The sequence below is a fragment of the Pinus tabuliformis genome, chromosome 8 (genome assembly GCF_031772625.1).
Source record: "Pinus tabuliformis cultivar Carrire ecotype Pingquan chromosome 8, CPIR1, whole genome shotgun sequence".
In the NCBI taxonomy this organism is placed as follows: domain Eukaryota; kingdom Viridiplantae; phylum Streptophyta; class Pinopsida; order Pinales; family Pinaceae; genus Pinus; species Pinus tabuliformis.
Window position 1 is genome coordinate 1704234385 of NC_142294.1, and position 24783 is coordinate 1704259167.

At 41.0% G+C, this 24783-nt stretch overlaps 1 protein-coding gene across 7 annotated transcripts in view; it reads right to left on the reverse strand.

Moving 5' to 3' along the window:
• The window catches only part of LOC149242812 (UV-B-induced protein At3g17800, chloroplastic-like), a 271800-nt gene that overhangs the window by 14384 nt on the left and 232633 nt on the right, over positions 1-24783 (reverse strand). For all 7 annotated transcript variants that reach the window (XM_089374367.1, XM_089374365.1, XM_089374364.1 and 4 more), the window contains one exon: positions 13304-13593. In XM_089374367.1, the coding sequence (XP_089230493.1) occupies positions 13304-13593 (290 nt within the window). The remainder of the gene's footprint in view (positions 1-13303; positions 13594-24783) is intronic.

A 24783-nucleotide genomic window follows, 5' to 3' on the forward strand; every position in this document is an offset into this window, starting at 1 on the left:
ATTTTGTTTTATGTTCTATCTGCATTTACTGTCAATGTGATTAATGGTTAATGTGATTGCTACTAGAAATAATTGGAAATTGTTATTGGGCCGCTAAAGGAACATTGAAGTAAATTGTGCTAAGCATAGAACATGCCATTGTTATCTAAAATTAACAAAGATTTTATTGGGTTAAATATTTTATGGCTATAAATAAACTGCTAGGAAAATTAAATCGATCAAGCATTAAAAAATTAACATGGTATCGAGTAATAAACTCTGAGTAGGAAAAGCAAGTTGCCACAAGGGTTTAAATCAACACAAAAGAATCCAATAGTTAGTTTACGGGGTTTTGAGTATTTGATTTAGAAGAGGGTGGTTGCAATTGAACTAAGGTTTGAAGACCAGTTGGAGGGTGCATCCAACTTTGGTCCATAGAAGGAGAGAATTGCATTAGTGTTTATGGAGAATGAGATCTAGGAATTTGTTGAACAAACTCTCATTACTCCTACTAATTATGCACAACTAGCCATCCATAATCAAAAGGAAGTGAATGCCAAAAGAATCATCCTGGATGTGGAGAAGGATCATGTGATCCCTCATCTTTCTAGGAAGAACACTGTCAGGGAAATGTGGGAGGCTCTGACTAAGTTATATTAGAGTGACAATGCCAATAGAAAAATGGTGTTGAAGGAGAAGCTCAGAAACACCAAGATGTCCAAGTTAGATATAGTTGCCACATATCTCACGAGGATCAAACAAGAGTCCAAGATGAGTTGGCTACAATTGGGGAGGTAGTGCCAGATCTAGAGTTGGTGAGGACAACCCTCAATGGGTTTTCCAAGCATTGGACAACCTTTTTCAAAGGGACCATAGCACGTAAGCACCTACCTAACTAGGAGAGGTTATGGAATGACTTCATACAGAAAGAGATTCGAGAGGAGTCTCTTCATGGGAGTTACCTTAACACTGATGATGAAAACCTTACCCTTGCCAATCACACAATGAAGGGCAAATGGAAAGCAATTTAGAACCTAGAAGGAAGGAGTGCCTTAGGAGTTGGAGAAAAGAAGGACATGATCAAAGTAAAATGCTTTGTATGTCAAAATTTTGGCCACTATGCACACTAATATCCAAATAAGAAGGGCAAGGGTAAATCACAAGTTGCTACACCAGCAGACTCACATGTGAGCGAATTTGTTAACAGTGTCAAGAAATAGTTCTCGCTAGTGACATGTCTTTCTGGCATCATTGGCAAAGGTGGTTGGTTAGTGGACAGTGGAGCATCTCTTCATATGACGGGATTATAAGAGTTATTTGTCAGCCTAAGAGAGGATGACCTAGATATTACTATAGATCTTAGCAACAATGCCAAGTGTGCGTTGATTTGAGGTAGCATCGGATGTGCTCTAGCCATGAAAATTGGTGGAGAGGCTAAAGCACATGAGATCTCCAAGACCCAGAAATGGTTTGGGGAAATTCCACCCGGTTAGAGAGATATTAAAATAATTAATATAATTAATGGAGTTCCTAACTCTAAACTTAGGAAAATTAAAATATTAATGGGTATTAATATAAAATTGGGTGAGAATGTTCTAAATGACATGGATCAAACCAAATCTAATCTTAGTCATTGATTAGAGATTTAATCTCAGTCGTTGAAGACTCAACAGAAAAAGTATAAGAGGAGGCTTGAGGGTCAGTTGGAGATACACCAAGATTGATCTGTCAGTTCGATTTTCTGGAGCACGGTTTGCTGAGAAAATTCGAACAAGTGATCTGAGTTGCACCGAGGGGCAGTGAGTGCATAGTGGAGAGGCAGAGATAGTGTCGGAGGGCCAATGTAGTGATTGAGGAGGCTACGCAGAGCCAACAGGAACCACGCAGAGGGCCAAAGAGATTGCACAAAGGCTAGCAGGGCCTGCGTGAATGACGCAAAAGCAGAGCATCAGAGGGCTGACGCAGGGGGTTCCAGAGCTATGCAGAGGCCAGGAGGGCTGACGTAGAGCCTCAAAGAAGCGTTGGAAGGATTTTCGTGGAGCAGACTTGCTAAATATCTGCTTCCGAAGAGAGGTATTACTGCTAGATAGATATCTTTGTTGGGTGAGCCAGTTTGGCACCCTAGTTGTACTCAAGAAAGTTGCTTAATAATAAAACCCTCAGAACTGTTGCACCAGTTTTCCCAAGTTGGGTTTTTCCGGGGACAATTGTCCAAAAATAACGATGTCCCTTGTGTGTTTGTCTGTTATTTCAGTTGATGATCTGTAGATGAGTTGAGACTGCATTTGTGTTTATTTTCAGTATTTATATGGTTAAATAACTTGTTAAGGAATAAACAAGTAGGTGAAATAAACCAGATAATGCAAGAATAATTTCTAACATGGTAGACTTAGAAATTTCAACATGGTATCAGAGCGTTGCAAATCACAGGAGACCTGAAGGCACCAGCTAAATCAGAAAAATTTGCAGCAAAAACAGTTGTCCCGAGAGACAGAATTGTTCCTAAGTAGAAGGCGGCAATGAAGGAGTGACGCAGATGGCCTGCATCATCATTTCGAGCCAGATAGAGGCAGAGAGAGGCAGAAGAGGCTCACGAAGAGCCATGTCATCCTACTCAGTCAGGTAGGCTTGACGCAGTTGGCCAAAGGAGCGATTCATCCTTGCTGGGATTGCGTAGAGCTAAGAGGCTTAGTTTCTTCAACTGTTGGGGCCTAGGGAGTAGTGGGCAGTTTGTGGATTGGGACGCTGGTGGGGTGTTGTTGTTGTCTAAGCAAAACAATACCTAACGGGATAAAACCAAGGTAGAGGGAGCCGCTTCCTTGAGGGATTTCTAGCCAAGAAATCCAGATCCTTGTTGAAGGTGCATAGAGGATCGGAGAGGAGTAGTTCGACAGTTAGCAGGAGGATTTCCAGGAGGGAAATCAAGGCTCCGAGGGAGTCTAGGAGAGAACTTCCAAGAGGGAAGTCGAGACTCAGAGGGAGTCGAGAAGAAGAATGGGATGGCAATGAACGGATAGAGGGTCCAGGACAGGTTGGACAAGGCCTCCAACTTTGTCATCTGGAAGGCGAGGATCCTATCTGTTCTGGATAGATGTCGCATCAAGGGCTTCACCTTGACAACCGTGGCTATCCCAGTCGACCCAGCTAATAATGAAAGGTATGAAGATGCAATGGCCAAGGCAAAGTGCATAAACCTTGATGGGGTCAAGGATCATGTAGTACAGCATATTGCCGAGAAGAACACGGCAAAGGAGATGTGGGATACCTTGACGACATTGTATCATGGCACTTCCATGCAAAGGAAGATGCTACTGGAGAATCAGTTGCGTTCGTATCAAATGCAGTAGGGGGAGCAGATAAATCTATACCTCAGCAAATTGCAGGAGATTCGACCAACTTACTTCCATAGGGGCCACGACGGATCAGGAGTTCATGGTGAGGACCGCCCTGAATGCAGTCTCTGAGGATTGGGAGACATTTTTCCAAAGAATTTTGGGCAGAGCAACTCTTCCAGGATGGGAAGAGATGTGGGCAGCTCTTCACCAAGAAGAGGTCATACAGCTGACCAAGGCGGGAAATAGCAGCAAAGGAGGTCGAATCGAGAAAGAGGAGGAGGGTGCAGCTTTGGCATCTGCGGGACAGCCAGGGAAGAGAAAGAAGGACATCTCCAAGATAAAGTGCTTCCATTGTGGGGAACTAGGTCATTATGCAACCCAGTGTCCCAAGAAGAAGATTAAGGGAGAGGCTTCTAACTCCAAAGCAGCTCCAACTAAGGCGGAGAAAGAAGTCGAGATGGATGACAATTGTGCCACGAGTGCTCATGCACCTCTAGAGAAGAGGTGGGGTGACATCGAGCTGTAGTCAGGAGGACTATAGAAGATGAGGGGCAGGATCCTTGAGGTACCCAAACTCTTGGATTATATCCGGCTACGGGAGCCCCGAGAGACAATAGTAGGATGATGGATGTCGGTAGAAGCAAGATGCGATGGAACGACAAGGCAGTGCTAGAGTGCAGTGGTCTCTGGCAACGCAATGAAGGTTGTAGCAGTGCGAAAGGCACAGAGGTGGTTGCAGCAGTGCGAGAGGCATAGAGGTGGTTGCAACAGTGCGAGAGGCACAAAGATGTTGCAGCAGCTCAGAGGCAGCAGAGGGAGCACATGATAGCAGCAAAGGTAGCTTCAGCATCAGGGGGCTTCTAGCCTGACAAGGATGTCGATAGTTAGGTAGATCAGTTACTTCTCAGTAACTGAGTTATAGTGTAGCAATTAGTAGTGGTAGTGCTATGGGCAGCATGATGCAGCGTCTTGAGAGAGAACTACAGTGCAGATGCAGTGTTGGGAGGAAGGACCATCAGCAGCACGGATGCAGAGGGAGTTGCAATACAGATGTAGCAGTGGCAGTGGCAGTGTTAATTTTAGGTATGTTCTATGCTAGAGCAATTTATTTAAATTTTCACAGTTAGCAATCACATTAGCATTAAAGTAAACTGCAGATAGAACATAGATATAAATCACAGAAGACAAGCCAAGACGAGGACACAAGATGTGGCGCCAGCCAGGGACAAACCCCAATGTGGGGAAACCCTTGATCAATTCTTCCTTTATGTTCTTCAAAGTTCAACAGAAAAAGAGAGAGAGAGATTGTACATTTTCAACAGAAGTCAACAGTTTGACTTTCTATATCTATATGAGATCAGTTGAAGACATGTTGCTTCAACTGATTCTCCAATAGTGACTCCTTCACCTATCATCGTGTTGCATCTGGTCCACTTGCTGCACCACTGCATGCTGCACTAATCATGATTATCATCATGTTGCCCATGTCCATGATCTTATTCATCATCATGCTGCCCTTTAAGTCCATGATCATCATGCTGCCCTTGCTAATGTGCATCATTCATTATCATGTTGCCTGTGCACCATTCATTATCATGTTGTCTGTGCATCATTCATAATCATGCTGCCTGTGCACCATTCATTAACATGTTGCCTGTGCACCATTCATTAACATGTTGCTTGTGCATCATTCATAAAGCAACCAGATTTAGGCTCCTCTTTACAGTGGATACTTCTGTCCAGCAAACTGAGATCTTGAACATGCCCAACACAGTTCATGCTGTCAGCTACAGGTATGTGACTTTAACCCTGAGATACTTCCTTTTGTTGAGGCATAAGTCCACTCTTCTTTCTACGTCTTAGGTCTTTATATGCTGCTGATTAGGGCCTCTTCTTATGCGGTTTCATGACAGCAAATAAGACTGCGAATGGTGGCTGCCAATTAGGTCTCTTGATGTTGCGGTTAAGGTCTCTTCTAGACCTACGGTTAGGGTCTTTTAGGGCTTCCTTTGACTGCGATAAAACCTTTCCTAGTTGCGTTATAGAAGCTTCCTAGACAGCGTAGATTAGGCCTCTCCTTAACCACGTTGACTGTGTATAGGAGCTCCCTTGACTGCGGCTAGGGCATGGCTTGACTGCGGCCAGATTACTCCTTGTTGGACTGCAGATGAGGGCTCTTCAAGAGCAGCAGGTCAGGCCTGCAGTTAGGGTACTTAGGACTGCGGAGGACAGTGGCAAGGCCTCCCCTTTACTGCGTATAAGAGCCTCCTATAGCTGCATAAAGAACCCTCCTAGACTGCAACTTTGGACAGCGTATGAATATCCTTAGACAGCATATAGGTGTCTCTGTTTGCTGTGTAGATCATCCTGCGGCTAGGGCATCATCTTGCAGCTAGGGCTCCTTCTAGGCCAGCGTATTCTTTTGTTCTCTCCTACTCCAAAAACCCAAGACATGGAGAGGAGATCACCTCAAGAATACATGTGAGAAATGACTTCAAATCCTCACCAATTTATACTAAAACGTGGATGATGAATAGACACGTCTATTGGGCTTTGAGCCTACTCAAGTTGCTGGTCGGCTTGATAATAATTCCATAATCAAAATAAATTCATAACTTCATAAATACTTATCAGAATCAGATAATCTTTAGATCAATCCTACACCTCTCAATGAGAGGGATCCAATAAAAATATCATCTGCCATAAATAAGATGGCCCACATGGAATTTGGCCCTAGTTGCCAATTTTAACAGGCAGAGCCATGGGCAGCAGTACAGGAGGCAGCAGTGCAAAGGATGTTGGGCAGCAGGCCAAGCATTAGCACAGGTACCGGTGCCGGATGATTAGAGTGATGTTCAGTGGTGAAGCATTACTAGAGAACATTACTCGCTAAGAGGGAGTGTTGATTTGGGGTAGCATCGGATGTGCTCTAGCCATGAAAATTGGTGGAGAGGCTAAAGCACATGAGATCTCCAAGACCCAGAAATGGTTTGGGGAAATTCCACCCGGTTAGAGAGATATTAAAATAATTAATATTTTTAATGGAGTTCCTAAGTCTAAACTTAGGAAAATTAAAATATTAATGGGTATTAATATAAAACTGGGTGAGAATGTTCTAAATGACATGGATCAAGCCAAATCTAATCTTAGCCGTTGATTAGAGATTTAATCTCGATCGTTGAAGACTCAACAGAAAAAGTATAAGAGGAGGCTTGAGGGTCAGTTGGAGATACACCAAGATTGATCAGTCAATTCGATTTTCTAGAGCGGGGTTTGCTAAGAAAATTCAAACAAGTGATCTGGGTTGATGATCTGTAGATGAGTTGAAACGGCATTTGTGTTTATTTTTAGTATTTATATGGATAAATAACTTGTTAAGGAATAAACAAGTAGGTAAAATAAACCAGATAATGCAGGAATAATTTCTTAACATGTTAGACTTCGAAATTTCAACAGTGTGCAGCGGAGGGAGTTGAAACTATACAATTTCAACTAAATTCAAGTGAACCCATGGAGATTACAGATGTTTTATATGTTCCAGGGCTACATAAGAACCTTTTTGTAGTCCCAACCATGGAGGACAAGGGATATGAAGTTATTTTCCAAAATGGGCAAGTGATTGTCAGGCTTAATCTTCTAGTTCGACTACAGGATGAGTCATTGGGAGGAGAGATAGTAATATGTATATGTTGAAGGGTCAGTCTATGAGGGCCTCTGTTCATGGCAGTGACAACTAGTGTGAACTTTGGCAGAAGAGGATAGCACAATTGCATCATAGGGATTTGCCTATATTACGAGAGACTGTCACTAATCTTCTTGAGTTTAGCATGACGCAACAAGGTGTTTGCAAAGGTTGTGCTTTGGGCAAGTATGCCAAGACTGCTTTCCCAAGCAATGATTCTAGGTCCAACGGGTTGTTGGATCTAGTACATTCTGACATGTGTAGTCTTATGTCAGTGGGTTACTTGAGTGGTACAACTATTATGTTACCTTTATTGAAGATTGTTCCAGGGGGACCTAGATCTACTTCATGAAGACCAAGGATGAGGTCTTAGCAAGTTTCAAAAGTTTAAAGGTTTCATCGAAAACCAGACTAGGAGGAAGGTCAAGGTCCTTAGATCAGATAATGGGGGTGAGTACACCTCCAATGAGTTCAAGGATGTTTGTAAGGAAGCGAGCATAAAAAAAGAGTTGACGGGAGTGAAACCTGAGGTGGCACATTTTTGTATCCTAAGGTGTCCAATGTATATCCATGTACCGTCAAAGAAGAGGGCAAAGTTGGAGTCCTCACGACAGGACATTTTTGTTGGGTGTAGTGAGATTTCCAATGCATACAAGGTGTACATTATACCACAAGGGAAGACTATGGTGAGTAAGGATGTGAGATTTGAGGAGCATAGAGCCTTGAGAAAGTCACATGATACATATCAGTGGCAAATGATCAGGAGCAAGAAACTCCAAGGGTTGAATAGAAACACCAGCAACGAGTAATCAGACCTCATATCAAGAGAAGCAACATGAGGCACCTTCAAGTTATGTCAGGAAGAGGCCGAGATGGTTAGAGCAAACTCTTGGGGATGTTGAGGAACATGTGGAGGCTGTTAGGAGGATGTTCATAGAGAGAAATCCACTGCAAAAGTTTTCCACCTACATGGCACTTATGAGTGACATTAGTGACTCTGAGCCTTCTATTTTTGAGGAGGCAGCAAACTAGCAGGTTTGGAGGGATACCATGATGGAAGTGTATTCTTCCATTATGAAGAACAATGTATGGGATATTGTGCCTAGGCTAATAAGAAAAGCAGTGATCGCTTCGAGATGGATCTTCAAGAGAAAACATGCTACAAATGGCAGCATAAAGAAGTATAAGGCTAGGTTTGTAGCAAGAGGGTTTTCCTAGGAGGGAGTAGATTATGAGGAGATATCCACTCTAGTTGGTAGATACACTTCTATCAAGGCAATTATGTCTATTTCCTCAGAGATATAGTGGAGGATGCATCAGATGAATGTGAAGACAACATTTCTTAATGAAATGATTAAGGTGGTGTATATGGAGCAGTCGTAGGGTTTTGAGGTGCATGGGAGAGATTCTCACATATGTAAGTTAACGAAAGTCTTGTATGGTGTCAAGCACGCACCTAGTTTAGAAAAATCACAAAATTCTTACTTGCTAATATGAACAATCTAAAATCTAATTTCTTTTCATATAAACACATAATTTCTCTACTAGACTTTGCAACGTAATAGGAACAGAAATAACCAAAATCACACAATAAAAACACATTGTTTTTCTGGGGAACCCAACTGGGAAAACGCTCCGCTTATTGTAGAATTTTATTAATAGAAAAAACTGAGCAATAGATCTCTTACAAAATAATTGTTTTAATCAGAAAACACACTTGTCTTCCCTACTTGTTGTAAGCATGAAACCCTTGCAAGATTAATCGAAAAAACTGAGCAATAGATCTCTTACAAAATAATTGTTTTAATTAGAAAACACACTTGTCTTCCCTGCTTGTTCTAAGCATGAAACCCTTGCAAGATTGTTGATCTCTACTACCCTCTTGTGCAAAAGCTTCTCTTGCACACTCTTTGTCTCACAAGCTACACACAAACCTCTGAGCTCTATTACCTTGTCTCACCAACTCGTGCTCACAAGATAATGAATAAATTGTGCCTTCGTTCCTCCTTATAAGCACTTCGATTAGGTTATTACTGGTGAGTTCTATTCGAGGAAATTCGAACTATTGATTGACTAGTTAACAAAAGCTCACTAGTTGTGTTAACTTGTCCTTCCTATAATTTAGGAGCCTGAATCAACTCGTTTGTTACCCAAAATAACTCACACTAGAAGACAATAAACTCGGCCTTCAACTTATTAGCACTAGTCAACTTCTTCTTGCACTCCTAACTTTTAGGAATTTGCCATAAATTTTAGGAACTCATCCTACTTTTTAGGAATTATCTCCTAACTCATAGGAACTCCTGCATGCTCAAGGAGAAACTCGTTGTGGTTCCTTTAATTAAGACAGATCAAGGAACCCTTTCTCACTGACATTTCCAATACTCCCTCTTAGTGAGGAAGGTGTTCCTGGAAGAACCTCGTCCATCTGGATCTATCTCCAACATTACCATGTTCTTCATTGTTGCAGCGGCTCCCTTTGAACCAGAAGACTTTCCTGCTTCCTTCTGCGGAGCTTGCTCTGAAGACCTGTTCTTTCCCACCATGCTCTACAAGTCCACAATCTACCACTATCAATGATCACAGCTCCTTTTGTGTCACTAAACTTTAGCTCACTGATCTGCCCACTAGCAAGCTTCTAGCTCCACGAAGAAGTTTGCTCATTGGGTATTCTGGATTTGCCCTTTTATCAGTGGTTTGGCCATCTGCAACCCGCTGAACTAGGGCTCCACGACTCTGCCTCCTAATAACTCGTTAGACCTTCGATGATCACTGTACAAGAGGACTTCAAGGAGTGCCCACTTTTCAAGCTTTTGGCTGCTCCAGAATGCTGCTCCTAGGGCACACAGATCTGCCCTGTCACTGTAACACATCAGCACTATTGTCACTCTCCTCAAGGCCTCCAAAACTGCCCACACACGGTCAACTCTTTGACTGATCTAAGGCTTGCAAATCAGCCACTAACAATCCATATAGTTATTGTTCTTATGTTGCTTCAGATCTCTGTCCATAAATTTACACTTTTGTATTGTTACTAGAGGTTAGAAACGACCTACTTCAGGACTGGCATATACATAGAATCTTTGCGCAATACAGCCACTATTCCTTGTCTATATGTCTCCTTCTTAGGGTCCCTCTCCTCTCTCTCACGTATAGAAAATCTGAGCAAATTTATCAACCTTCTAAATAGTCTTTTAGTGGCAGCATACCTTAGAGGGAAGCCCTAACTAGGGTATACAAATCTCTGTTTTTCACACCTTGAACAACTCCTTTAAAAACTCTTGAATTTGCCCTCTTCTCAACACTTCATGACAGCCCTACTACCATTCATGATGCACCCCACTTCTGTACCCTAGCACACACTGTTGGAACAAACTTAAGGGTTGATCCACGGTGATTGTACATGCATTGAGAAGACCTTAACTAGGGCTTCAAGATCTGTTGTTCTAAATACTTTAGAACCAGCTCTCCATCTCCTTGCAACGACCAACATGAAGTAGCAAATCCACATACCTTAACCTGATGTTACCTTCATCTTATAAGGTCACTGTTCTATGCATATGACCTGAGATTTTTGGCCCTCTTTAGGGCTCCTGCAGTTGCCTCAGAGGTGCCCTAAACTCAGCCTCCAATACTCCTTTAGCTCTGTGTTAGACACTTCTTCCATATCTCTTTTCCTACGTTGATCCACAATTGTATGCAATCTTCTTTCCTGTAGTAGACTAGGCATGCAACCCTCCAAAACGTTGCTCCAGAAGTCACAACCCTTATCTTAGGGATCAGATCTTTCCTGAGGTCAGATCACATAAGTATCTGGCATGCACAAAACTTCATAAAATACTCGACCAATAGCTCTCCCTATCTCAGCCTTATCAGATCACAAGAGATTGGAACATAACTCATCCTCTCTTCATGTTAGATCAGCTCCTTAGGGTTTGCGGCCAGATCTGGTTGCTCCTTAGCCTATGATCGAAGCCCTTGAGATGGATGTGTCAACCTGTGCTAGCTTAATTTTGCTCTCGCTCTGATACCATGCAGAAAATCCACGAAATTCTGATCTGCCAATATGAACAATCTGAAACAAATTTCTTTTCATATAAACATAGAATTTCTCTACTAGACTTTGCAGCAGAATAGGAACAGAAATAAGCACAATCACACAATAAAAACACACTATTTTCCTGGGGAACCCAACTAGGAAAACCCTCTGCTTGTTGTAGAATTGTATTGATAGAAAAAACTGAGCAATAGATCTCTTACAAAATAATTGTTTCAATCAGAAAACACACTTGTCTTCCTTGCTTGCTCTAAGCATGAAACCCTTGCAAGACTGTTTATCTTTTCTGCCCTCTACCAACCTGTGCACAAGCTTCTCTTGCACACTCTTTCTCTCACAAGCTCACACACACAAACTGTGCAATCTGCTCACAAACCCGTGAGCTCTATTACCTTGTCTCACCAACTCGTGCTCACAAGATAATGAATAAATTATGCCTTCATTCCTCCTTATAAGCACTTCAATTAGGCTATTACTGGCGATTTCTATTTGAGGAAAGTCGCACTGTTTATTGACTAGTTAATGAAAGCTCACTGGTTGTGTTAACTCATCCTTCCTATAATTTAGGAGCCCAAATCAACTCGTCTGTTACCCAAAATAACTCACACAACTCACACTAGAAGACAATAAACTCGGCCTTCCACTTATTAGCACTAGTCAACTGCTTCTTGCACTCCTAACTTTTAGGAATTTGCCCTAAATTTTAGGATCTCCGCAGCCAAGATTTACCCTCTAAATATTTTCGCTGCCACAGAAAAAATCCTTCAAGGTGGTCATTGCCTCGGGTGGGGCCTTAGGAAACTCCATTGCCAAGATTTACCCTCTAAATAATTCGCTGCAATAGAAAACTCCTTCGAGGTGGGTTACACGCCTCAGATAGGGTTTATGGGTTGTATTGCTACCCCAGGTTCACTTGTTGACCCTCATTGTCCCTGGAAAACCTTGAACAGCCCACGTTGTCACAAATTAGCCCTTTTCTACCCAAACAAAGCCACAAAACCTTGATGCCACAAGTTTGCTCCCTCAGAAAACCCTTATTGCCACAAATAGATGGATGTTGTCTCAGGAATTATGTTGAACAGAGTGAAGAGAAGGGATTGACTAAGATGGAATCTTTTGCCACCAAAACCAATCAGAGAAAAGGGGTCTTAAAACCCTCCAAGAGCTTCAACTCAAAAATCAGAAAGATCCAAAATCCATGATGAGTAAAATGATTCTTCTCTCTCCTTTTTATAGATTCCCTTTGGGGTTTTCCCTCCTAATTTTAATTTGAAGAGCTAACAAGTTTCCCTCCATTTTGCCAAAAATTTGGTTTTTATCACAAGTTTTCATCCCATTACCGCAAATTATCGGATGTTACCACAATAACATCAAATAATGGGTTTTCCCCTTTACAAATGACTATAGCGTACGGGGTTGGAGAGGCTACTTCATCCTCCCTTGGCAATTTAATTAAAAGAGGACACTACATTGTTACTATAGCAGAATGCTCTACATCACTTCTGGTATATTTTGTTTTCGTAGGTACTTGTCATACAATTTCTATGTTGGTGAATTTCTAAATGCCCAGAATTTATAAAGGATAGAACTAATCATTACAGTACTGGTCTAACAGCAAGAAGTGAGAATGATAAGGTCTGAAAGTCAAAAATGCAAACAAAATTTGGATAAAGGAGAAATGATAAGAAATTCTGGCCAAAGCTGATATTCAAGATCATCAAGACGTTGATATTTAATGAAATCATAACCAGCAAATGGAAAAATGACACAAGTGCATCCAACCTACAGGAAGCAGAAGTTTTAGGCCTTTTAGCGGTGAAGAAATAAGCGGCTTATTTTTGTCATTTCTCATCATCTAATCAGTATCCCTGTCCCAACAGCTAGAACTTTGGATCGGTTTTGGAGAGTGCCAACAGGACACAGACCTTGTTCAAAATTTTCAAACAAATCAAAAGAATTCTGTATACTGCATTAGCCTGCTTCATCCATTCCCTTGCCAAAAGCAAGAACAAGTTCACTATCTACCAAAACCATGCTGCACATAACAAACAGAAAATCTAGTCATTCGAAATTTTCAGATGAGTGGAAAACACGGCAATCAAAAATTCAGAATCAACAGTCAAGATTTTAAAACATCCCAAATAACACAATCAGAAGAATTAACCTCTTTGAAATCTTAGCAATTACCAGTAAAATGAAAAGATGACTGAACCTCTTACAGGACCCTAATATATAACCATGTTCTCTTACCTGTGTAAAACTGAGTAAGCATCACTTGAACTAAGCTCCTGGCGAGTAATAGCATCATCCCTATCAGCAGCTAATTCCTCTAGTTGTTTGGCTGCTGCAACATGGAAAAGATGTGGCTGATTTTGAAGTATATCACTGAGGACCTGTCCTGCTGAAGACTTGAGCTCAAGCGGTGCGAATTGACTACTTGCATTGCCTTCATGATATTCTGCCCTAGCAATATGTATACCACTAATCTTATGCCACTTTTTGCTTTTAGCCACTGCCTTTCCATAGATATTTCTTGATCCCTACATTACAGTTCGCCAAGTACTTCTTAATAAACTGGTGTATAAAATTATTGATATAAACTAGATGGCTAAGCAGCGGAGCTTTTACATTTTTTCAGCAATGTGACTTTCTACCCCACCAGAAATTCTTAACCCCTCCACAAGTACACTTACACAAACCATTCTCAATAAACAAAACATGTCATCAATTCCTATGTTATAATAAACAACATAAATAGGCATTTAAATTCTGCTAACGACTAGCTTATGGAAAAATTCAACAGTGCTACATAGACGAAGTCCTCTGTAACCTAGTGTTGATTCAGACTTCAAAAGATGTTAAAAATCAAGTTTTTGGATCAACTTGGCTAAGATTTCTGTCATAGTCATGCATCAACCTCGTATTTTTGTAACAGCAAACCTTCAAGAATATAAACTAGGCTGCAACACCTCAGCAACTGAAAAAAAATACATGTAACATCCAGCAGGAAGTTCTTTATAACAAACTAGTGTAATGGTAGAGCTGTAGTTTGCTTCAAAAGATTAATGAGGATCTACTCTTTTTTGAAATGTGCAAATAAGGAAAAAACCAGACCCAGTTTAACCAGGATCAGCAGCATAGTCAGCCAATTCTAACACTAGCACGAACAAAACAGAACTGAAATGTATCGATAAAAGAAAGAATGGAACTGTTGAAAGTAAAATGAAGAGCCAAACAGATTGAGGTTAAACATTGCAAGCATGCAAAATGGATCAAATTCTATTAATAAGCTGCAGAACTAGATACGAAAAGCACATTGCTTTAAAGATCCCCAAGCCTGACTATTATGTAGAAGGAGGGGACCTTTCCTAGGTTAAAGGTGGCTAAAAGTCTGATATCTCCTCTGACTAATCTTGACTTTTTTTTCAAGCGATGTAGGGTCATTTGAGAAATACTGACCAACCATATCCACTTTTGACTATTAGGACACAGGATAGACTCTCCCAATAGTGACCTAATTGGCATTAAGCAGAGAACTGACCATAATAATCTTACAGTCCCTAGGAGACTTGTACAGATGCTTTATAAATATTTAACCATCCTTGTAAATTCCTCACAAAGAGCACTGGTTGTTAACTTTTGGGGTTACTCCATAACTGCTTTAACCTTGCTAAAAGAACATTGTCTCGTAGATCCATAGCAATGCTTCATGCACAAATGATAGCTTAATCTGGGTGGATAATGCAGCAGTGCTTGACATTGATTAGAAAACTAGCATGATGCCCATACCTAGGAAGTTTTTACCTTAATCGGCATGTTGAATAACCCATCGAGTGCATACAATGGGTAAGCTGATTTCTCGATCAATGGAGGTGCCTACCTAGGAGGAGGAGCACTGGGCATTTGGAGGCAGGCACCTAACCTTTGGAACTTGGGACCATGTGATACAAACCTTGGAGGTTGGAAACTTGACTTGGGGACGCTTGGTTTGAGAAGTATACTTCATTGAGGCTGTTGGATGGTGTTGCCATTGATGTCAACCCTGGAGTTTGACTTTGACTAAACACCTGTCATTGATGTCAAACAAGTTAATGAATGCTCTTATATTTGTCTGGATTACATCAAATTGGAAGCTCTACTATTGGATGGTTCAAAACCCTAAGTTCTAGGCTTGGGTTCCTTGGTCAAGGGATATACCCCGAACTTGTCAAGGGATTTTGGAGAAGGTAATCATTGACTTTATCTCAGAGATCTACGTCATTGGATTCTTCTCGTTGAGATGTTTCCAGTGGTATGTGATACACCACGAGAGGCCTCCTAATTTGAGAGATATTCACATTTGAAGTTGGAGACCCCAGTTAGTGGGAAAAAACCCCAAGGGGTGGTGTCATGGCACACATTCATTGATGGTCATTAAATAACTAATATAAGGGTTATTTAATTATTGTTAGTGGAAATATCACCTTGGAGTACTAAATTATTTTTCCCCCATAAGAAATATCCTTCACGTTTTAAAGGCTAATATCCCTCCTCCATAAGGCTCACGGCCTTACTTAGCACACAAGGCATGAATTGATTGAGTTTTAATGTTTTAACTCCGTATAGAGCCCCTCCTAATCTCCAACGGTCATATTTTAAGGAGCCCCTTCTGGGCCTATAAAAGGAGATTCATTATACCTCCAATTGAACAGCTTAATAGCATCAACTTGTGAATTCTTTGTATCTGAAATTTTCAGCTTACCCTAAGGCATAATGCAGATATCCAGAAGAGAGGATTTATGGTTCGGTCTTTGGTGTCTTAGGACTATTTTGTGGCTTGTTTACTACAGGTCTTTGAAGCGAAGTTCTGAGTATTTTTCTTGATAATTTTCAAGACTAATTTTGGTTTCAAGGAGAGCGAAGTCTCAAGGCAATCTTAGGTCTTTCATTGGTAGATTTGGAATTGTTTTGGAGCAGGTCATCCTTGTTTCAAGAGAGCGAAGGTCTGGGCATCTTCTTAGGTCTAGGACTAGTCAAGTTAGGGCTTAGTTTCAAGTCTGCCTTAGGTATCTTGAGGAGTGTTTTGCACCAGTATATCATTGCAAGGGCAGCGAAGGTTCAGGACTATTGTTCAGGTTTAGTTCAGATTTCTGATCTGTTCATTTAGGATCCAAAAAGCAGCCTTTAAGCTCGGCCTCCTGTGCCCTTTTTAGCGCGGACCTGTGGTGATCAATATCTGAGATTTCAGTCCTCCCAGTACTGTGCCAAGGTAAATTCATTTGTGTGATTTTTAGAATCGTTTGTGCTATCTTATCGCAAGTAGAGGAGGTCAAATATAAGGACATTCATTGGAGAAGCATCCAGTCAAGGTATGTCGTGTATTTTGCTTTTGTTTTGGAACTCACTGTGTCTCTCATTACAGGTTGAAGAGTGCATATTTCAGTTCAGTCTCTTTGTATTTTTCTGTTGGTTTAGTGAACTGTTTAAGGTTGTCAGAGGTTATCACTTTGGTATTTCTCTTCGATTCAAGGGATTTGTATAGGATTAGGTTTGGTTGAATAACTATATTGCAGGTAGAGGTCTTTTGGATCCAATCAAATCAGGTCAAGGGTCCTTTCATTGTTTCTCTTGGGTACTCTTTTGAGATTTGTATGGGCATATTTGATTTTTGCAGGTGGAGGGCTTGAACATTTTACTGAAAGAACCATCTTTGTGGCAGCAAGGTAAAAAGAACTACACCACCACCTCTGAAGAAGAATGATTACAGAAGACCATCCAGGTACGCAAATTCATTTAATGGTTAGTGTTTTTCATGTACTAACTTTGGACATGGCTAGGGATTTTGAAGTTTTTGACAGGTACAATTATCAAAGTTATCCACAAAACCCAAGAAGCAAGTTTGCGGGATCACGAAACAGGTTCCACAATGATTTTTTCAGCATAAAGTACATATCAGATAAGCCAAACATTGAATGTTTCAAATGCCATAACTATGGCCAGATAGCTCACAATTGCAGATACCAGATGAAATCTTCTATGGATGACAATGAATGCTTCAAATGTCATAATTATGAGCACATAGCTCGAGAGACATTGAATGTTATAAATGTCATAACTATGGGCACATAGCTCGAGATTGCAGGTACAAGAAGGTCTGGAAAAGAAAACAGGTACAAGAAGATCAAGTAGATAAGAAAGTCTCAGCACTCATGCTTTCAGGTTTTGTAATGGCTAAGGTCATGATGAAGCAATAAATACATCAGATGATGACACGAGTCATGATGGTCCATCGGGTGATACATTATTTTGAAAGATCCGGCTCGTCGACTTGTTGAATTTTGAAGAGGGGGAATCTATGCAGCAGTATGTGGCACTATCTATTGGTAGATATGTCAGGTCCATAGTAGGTTCAGGGGCAAAAGAACAGTCAAAACAATACAGGTTCACAGTGATCGATCATTAGAAAAACTCAAAGGAGTCATCAGCATTGATAGCAGGTTAACACTAGATAATTACAGATGGTCATGGCAAGTTGATCCATATTCAGCAGAGGCAATTTGTATGAAGCATAGCATGACAAGGGGAGACATGTTGTTACAACAAGTATTGAGGAAGGCATTTCAAAGTAGACAAGTACTTTGCAAGAAGACAAAGGAAGGCTTCTCATCAGGGGGAGCACAAGCAGGTTACAGGTCCACAGGAAGCAGGCAGATTGTCAGGGGGAGTCGCCCTTTGCCATTGATGTCAAAGGGGGGGGAAATCATGAGAAGGAGATCGAAGCATGAAGTCAGGGGGAGTTGTATTCGCGGAAGGAGTACGTATGTCGCCATCAATGACAAAGGGGTAGATTGTTGGATGGTGTTGTCATTGATATCAACCCTAGGGTTTGACTTTGACTCAACACCTGTCATTGATGTCAAACAAGTTAATGAATGCTCTTATATTTGCTTGGATTACATCAAGTTGGAAGCTCCACTGTTGGATGGTTGAAAACCCTAAGTTCTAGGCTTGGGTTCCCTGATCAAGGGATATAGCCGAACTTGTCGAGGGATTTTGGAGAAGCTAATCATTGACTTTATTTCAGATATCCACGTCATTGGATTATCCTTGTTGAGATGTTTCTGGTGGTATGTAGTACGCCATGAGAGGCCTCCTGGTTTGAGAGACATTCACGTTTAAAGTTAAAGACCCCAGTCAATGGGTCAAAACCCCAAGGGGTGGTGACATGGCACCTCATCATTAAATTAAGGGTTTCTCATCTAGACTTAAGGATCAACCATTATATAAAGAATGTCAAAATGCATTCAAAGGCAAGCTCTTCATTGACCAAGTATACCATTATATACCCTAGTTTGACACATGTATCCTAGTATTGTAGAATGCTCCATGTGGGGTTGTTTTATTGGTTACTTGTATGGACATGTACTTATTTTATGTTAGCCTCCCTCTCTTGCTTCTATATGTAAGGGAGGAGAGAGCTCTTGTATTCATTCATCATTTTGTACTCTTCTTTGTACTTGCCTTAGAAATGTTAGGGTTCATGAGGAAACCCTATGAGAAGATAAGGGGAAAGAGAGATGTCTTGGATGTTTTGACAAAGATTGCTCCTATGTGATTCTAGGGTTTTCTCTTGAGATGACTAGGGTTTGTGCTATACATGTAATAACTAGAGAAAAACATGATGTTGAAGATGATGATGGTTCTTATGGTTCTTATGGTTATTGTTGTAACACTAAGGTTTCTACCCTAGTAGAAGACATGGAGAGAAGCTAACACCTTGCATTTTTTTTAATCTTTATCCGTTTGGGATATAAGGTTGGGACAAGATCATGAAGTTCATGTATTCTCGATAATCTATGGGTGTCCCTATGCTTGTGATGTCGATGTTTAGAATTTCAAGCACTAGATAACTATGTCATTATGATCTCGATGAAACAAGTAGATTTTTTAATTTAATTAATGTTGAAATTAAATTTCAAACCATAGCATCAATCACTTAATAGCTAGATAACCGGATTCGTCCTAGAGGCCCCTCGAATCCCGAATCCAGCGTGTCCAACGCGATTTTGCCCTGATTCGTGTCCAAATCCAATGACATGTCGTGTCCTCTTTTGACACGTCGAATCCAACTGCGTGTCACGATTTTGGCAGCGTGTCCTGTTTTCCAGGACTCGTTAGGTAGTAAATTGACCTGCGCGGGTATGAAAAAGCCGCATTTGGTCATTACAGCCACGCATATTTTCATTTGGCAAGCGTTTTGGCAGCTTAATGATCAAGTCTAGGCCCTAGTATTGATATGCTATTCATGGTAATGTTAAGTGACATTCTCCTTGATCTTCATTTTCATCCTTTTACTTAAATTTTTAACATTACCATGAAATGACTCAGGATGTTTGAGAGTGGTTCCAACCTCATTGGATTTCATATTGAGAAAGTAGAATTTTAGATTTCATTCAAAATCCAGCAGACTTATCAGTTTTTCAGGATTTTAGAATTGGGGTATTGCAATGTTTCCATTGAATTTTGTCATGTATTAGGGTATGGAACTCGTATTTAATCAAGAGCACCAATCCCTCTATGTACCTTGATGTTAGTGACATTGGTTGTCGAACTCTTGTATCATGACCCTCCTAAAAATGTACACATCACTCAAACAAAATCTTGACTTGACATGTTATGCTTGTTCTATCTTATGTTAATGCTTAAAGGGTGATATTAATGACAAAGATCCCTATACAGATACAGAGGTAATGACAAAGATACCTCTGGATATTAATGCTTAGAGGGTGATATTAATGACAAAGATCCTGATTTTCCAACAAGACTAAAAAATTAGACATTTCTCGTGGTGGCAAGAGGGCCAAGCATAAGAAATAGATAATAGATTGACATGTATTTGAATTTTGTATGTACTATGCATGCTAATAGCTATAGATGAAGATCTATATTTGAAATCAATAAATTTGTATCATTAATTAAAATTTGTGTAAGAAATATCTAATTTTTAATATATATATATATATAACGAATCCTACGTGTCCTGTTCTGGGGGGTCAATGTATCCGAATCCGACACCATGAATCCCGAATCCTACGAATCCCGAATCCCTGTGTCAGGTGACTTAGCTTAATAGCTAGAAATTAGATAGCGGAATCATAAGATTTAATTTATCACACACAAACGTAACTACTATAAATCAGTTTTTCATTCATCTAAGAAAACTTACAAGCCCAAAAAAAAGGCAGCATGCACAGATACCAAGAAAATATTGAAGTTCAGTTTCACAAGTACTTTGAGAGGTACAACTACTAAAAAAAAATATGTTGATTTCTAGTAGCATCGGATGTGCTCTAGGCCTCAAATTTTGCAAGGAGGCTAAGACACATGCATTCCACAATACCCAGAAATCGTTTTGGGGAATTCCACCAGGAAGAGGTTTTATTAAAATAATTAATTATTTTTAATGGGTACCTAAGTCTAAACTTGGGAAATTAAAATAGTTAAAGGGCATTAATTAAACTGGGAGTGAAACTTCTAGAAGAAGACAAGGATCAAGTTGAAATGATTTAAGCCATTGATTAGAATCTAATTTGGGTTGTTGATTACTCAACTGGAGGATTATAAGAAGAAGCTTGATGGGCATTTGGAAGACACATCAAGAGAGATCAAGACATCGAATTTCTCAGAGAGGTCAACGCAACAGTTGCTAGAGATGTGATCGAAGTGATTTCTTACAGTGAGGGGCAAAGATAGTTTCTAGTTGGAGAGTTTCCTGATCCGAGGATACATCGCAGAGGAGGCAAAGAGAGATCTAGAAGAGGCAGCGCAAAGCCTTGCAGAGGCAACGCAAAGCCACACTAGGCAATGTAGAGCCGGGCAGAGGTAGCATAGAGCTTGAGAGGAGATCCGAAATTTGTTGGAGAACCGAGTTTCAGAGCCAGAAGCAAGGGTGTGAGACCGGTAAGGCAGAAAGTCAAAGTTCCGGAGGCGAATAGATCAACCAGGAGAAGTGATGCAATCCCCTCCAGCTGTGACGCAGAGCAACATAGTGATTGCGCAAAAACTGCACAGAGGCAGCTAGGGACTAGCCATTCAGTGATTGGATCAGTATTTGATCACTAGTGATAGTGTGAGGTATATCTCACTCATCTCTCTATCAATCAGATTCTCTGTATTGGATAGCCAGTAAGGCATCCAAAGATTGTATTCAGAAAACTATTGCTTAATAATACAAACCCTCAGTTGTTGCACCGGTTTTCCCACATTGGGTTTTTCCGGATACGTTTGTCCAAAAACAACGGTGTCACTTGTGTGTTGCGTATTTATTCTTGCTCAGTTCTTGTTTCCGCATATTTTTAAGTAGTGAAGGTTGCAGTGTATTGGTTTCGATATTTACAGTAGAACACAGTGAATAATTTGTTCAGTTATTTAACAAATAGGAGAAACTTAATTAGTCGCTGCAATAGAAATTTAGGATTCCGAAATTTCACATGGTATCGAAGCAGTGCAGGTGAAGCAAGAGAGCAGACCAGAAGAGCCAGCGTTGAAGAGAAGGGAGGAGATCGTAGTGTTGCATAGGCAGCAGATCGAATCCCTAGAGGGATTGCGCAATCCAAGCTAGGAGGGCAAAATTCTTGAGGAAAATCTCTCTCTGAGTGAGTTGACAAAGAGGTAAGATTTCCAGCTTGAGATTTGTCAGCGGCAAAGGGAGCAGTGCATCAAAAGCTTCAGTGCATATCGGTCTTCAGGTGAGACGCAGTTCTCTGCAACAATTGTTGGGGCAAAAAAACGTCAAAAGAAGGAAGGAGACACTTTTGAGGGAATTTCTTCCTCAGAGAATTCCTAGCTAGGGAATTCAATTTCTCACTACAAAGCAGCAGTAGCCGGGAGCAGATCTACTAACTCCAGCAGGGAGTGCGTAGGCCAGTCCAGCAGCGCTGCGCAGAGGAGAGAAGAGGCGTTTCGACTTTTTATTTGACAGAGATGGCAGCAAATGGGTTGAGAGATCAAGATTGGTTGGATGGTGCATCCAACTATGTGATCTGGAAGGAAAGGATCTCATGCCTTATGGATGAGCACAATCTCAAAACCTATGTCGATAGTGTGGCAGCTGAAGCTATAGATCCAGATCCTTTCAAGAAGTACAAGGCTAAAATGGAAAAGGCCAAGCGATTAATCCTCGACAGAGTGAGGGATCATGTTGTATGTCACATTGTTAGCAGAGGGACTGTCAAGGAGATATGGGATGCCTTGACCACGTTATATCAAGGATCTTCCGAGCAGCGGAAGATGTACTTGGAGCAAAAGATGGGATCCAAGCAGATGCAGAAGGGGGAACGCACTGATCTGTTCCTTGCAAAGCCTCAGGAAATCCGACACTCGTTAGCAGTTGTGGGATCATCACCTCAGCCTACAGAGATGGTGAGGCTAGCCCTAAATTCGATCTCAGAAGAATGGCAAGTATTTGTCCAGAGTATCCTAGGCAGAGAGTGTGAAAATTTCAAATACGAAATTCCACTGCAGTAACTGATTTATTTCTCCTCCTTATTTTCCACAATAAGTTATTTACAAAACCTTTCAGTAAACATCAAAGTAAATTCTACTGCAGTTGTCACATAATAGCATAAAGAAAAGAATAGTGAAATACAAGCACAAGAATCAATCACATCAACACAGTTATTTTTGGACAATAGTCCCCAGAAAAACCCAATGCGGGAAAACCGGTGCAGCAGATGAGGGTTTATTTATTATTCTTCAACAACAATCTCTTTACAAGGAATGATTTGCAGAACATAGAGAAACCTCTGAGAAAACACCTGAGATAATTTTCCTCCACCCTTTGGAGAAATTCTGACACCCAAGAGACCCTCTAGCCTTCACTGCGTCACCTCTGCATCATCACTGCGTGAGGACTGTGTCCCTTGTTGCACTGCCTCTCTAAGTTGTCCCTCTACGTTGTCCCTCTGATGCACTATGTCCCCTCCTCAATCTCTGGCTGATGTTGATACCCTCCTCTTCCTTCACCCTGCAACTCTCCCTCTGAAATTGAACTCTTACTCCTTGAGAATTGATTTCCGGTGTCTCTCCAAATGACTCTCAAGTCTTCCTTTATACTTTTCTTGTTGAGATATCAACGGTCGTGATCTAATCAACGGCTAAGATTAAATTAGACTTGATCCTTGTCTCTTAGAAGCTTCTCACCCATATTTTCATTAATACCCACTAATATTTTAATTTTCGTAAGTTTAGACTTAGGAACCCCATTAAAAATATTAATTATTTTAATAAAATACAATCCAGGTGGAATTTCACCAAACGATTTCTAAGTCTTGGAGATCTCATGTGTTCTAGCCCCTCCACAAAATTTTGGAGCTAGAGCACATCCGATGCTACCCAAAAATCAACACTCCCTCTTAGCGAGGAATGTGCTCTAACAATACTTCCCAGCAAAAGTATCACACTGATCCACGGCATCAGTCCTCTCCATTGTTGATGCTCAGCATGTTGCCCCTCATCCACTGTGCTTCCGCAATCTGTACTGTTGCCCATGACACTACCACTGTCACTGCTGCATTTGTACTGCAACTCCCTCTCAATATGTTGTATCATGCCGCCCATAGCACTGTCACTGCTAATTGCTGCGCTTCAGCTTCCTCTTAAGAACTACACTATTTGTTTATGCTACTGAAACGTATTCTTAATCATCCCCATCTTCTCCCTAAAATAAACAAACTTTGTTCTTCCTAGAGCCTTGGTGAGAATGTTTGCCACCTGTTCTCTTGTAGGAGTGTACTGTAACTATACTGCCCCTCGCTGGACACAATCTATGATAAAGTGACACCTAATGTCAATGTGCTTCGACCGATCATGAAAAACTGAATTCTCAGAGAGCTTGATGCAACTCTAATTATCACACAAAATATTGGTCACTTCCATCCTTCTCCTGAATAGATTCACAAGCAACTTCCTAAGCCATATGGCTTCACACGATGTTGTGCTAGCTGCCATATATTCAGCTTCAGCTGAGCTCAGAGCTACGGATTTTTGTTTCCTACTACACCAGGAGGTCATACCTGATCCAATGTTGAAACAGTACCCAGTGGTACCTTTCCGATCTACTGAAATTCCAGCCCAATACGCGTCATTGAACCCACTCAACGTGATATCATTGCCTCGGGTGTACATTAATCCATGCTCAATTGTTCCTCATATATATTTGAGAACATGCTTGGTTGCTGCCCAATGTGCCCTCTTCGGTTCTACCATGAAGTAACTGAGGGTATTGACAGCGTAACAAATGTCTGGCCTGGTATTGACCAAATACATCCGAGACCCTATGAGTTGCCTGTACAAGGTGGGATCTACTTCTTTATCTTTAGACGCATCAATCTTCTTCCAGTTGGTAATCATTAGAGTAGCCATGGGTCTACAGTTCTGCATTCTGAACCTTTTTAAAATTTCTGTAGCATGTCTCCCTTGTCCAAGGAAAATTCCACCCTTCTGCTGCCAAACTTCCAACCCCAGAAAATAATGCATCCGTCCCAAATCCTTCATGTCAAATTCTATAGCTAGGTTTTCCTTGCAATCTTTGATGAGCATGGATGAACCTGTCAGGAAAAGGTCATCCACATATGACACCAGAATCAGAGGCTCATTCTCTACAATCAAATAGTAGAGGTTGGGATCTGCATCACTCTTGACGAATCCCATCTTCTGCAAGTAACCATCAATTCGACCGTACCATGCTCTAG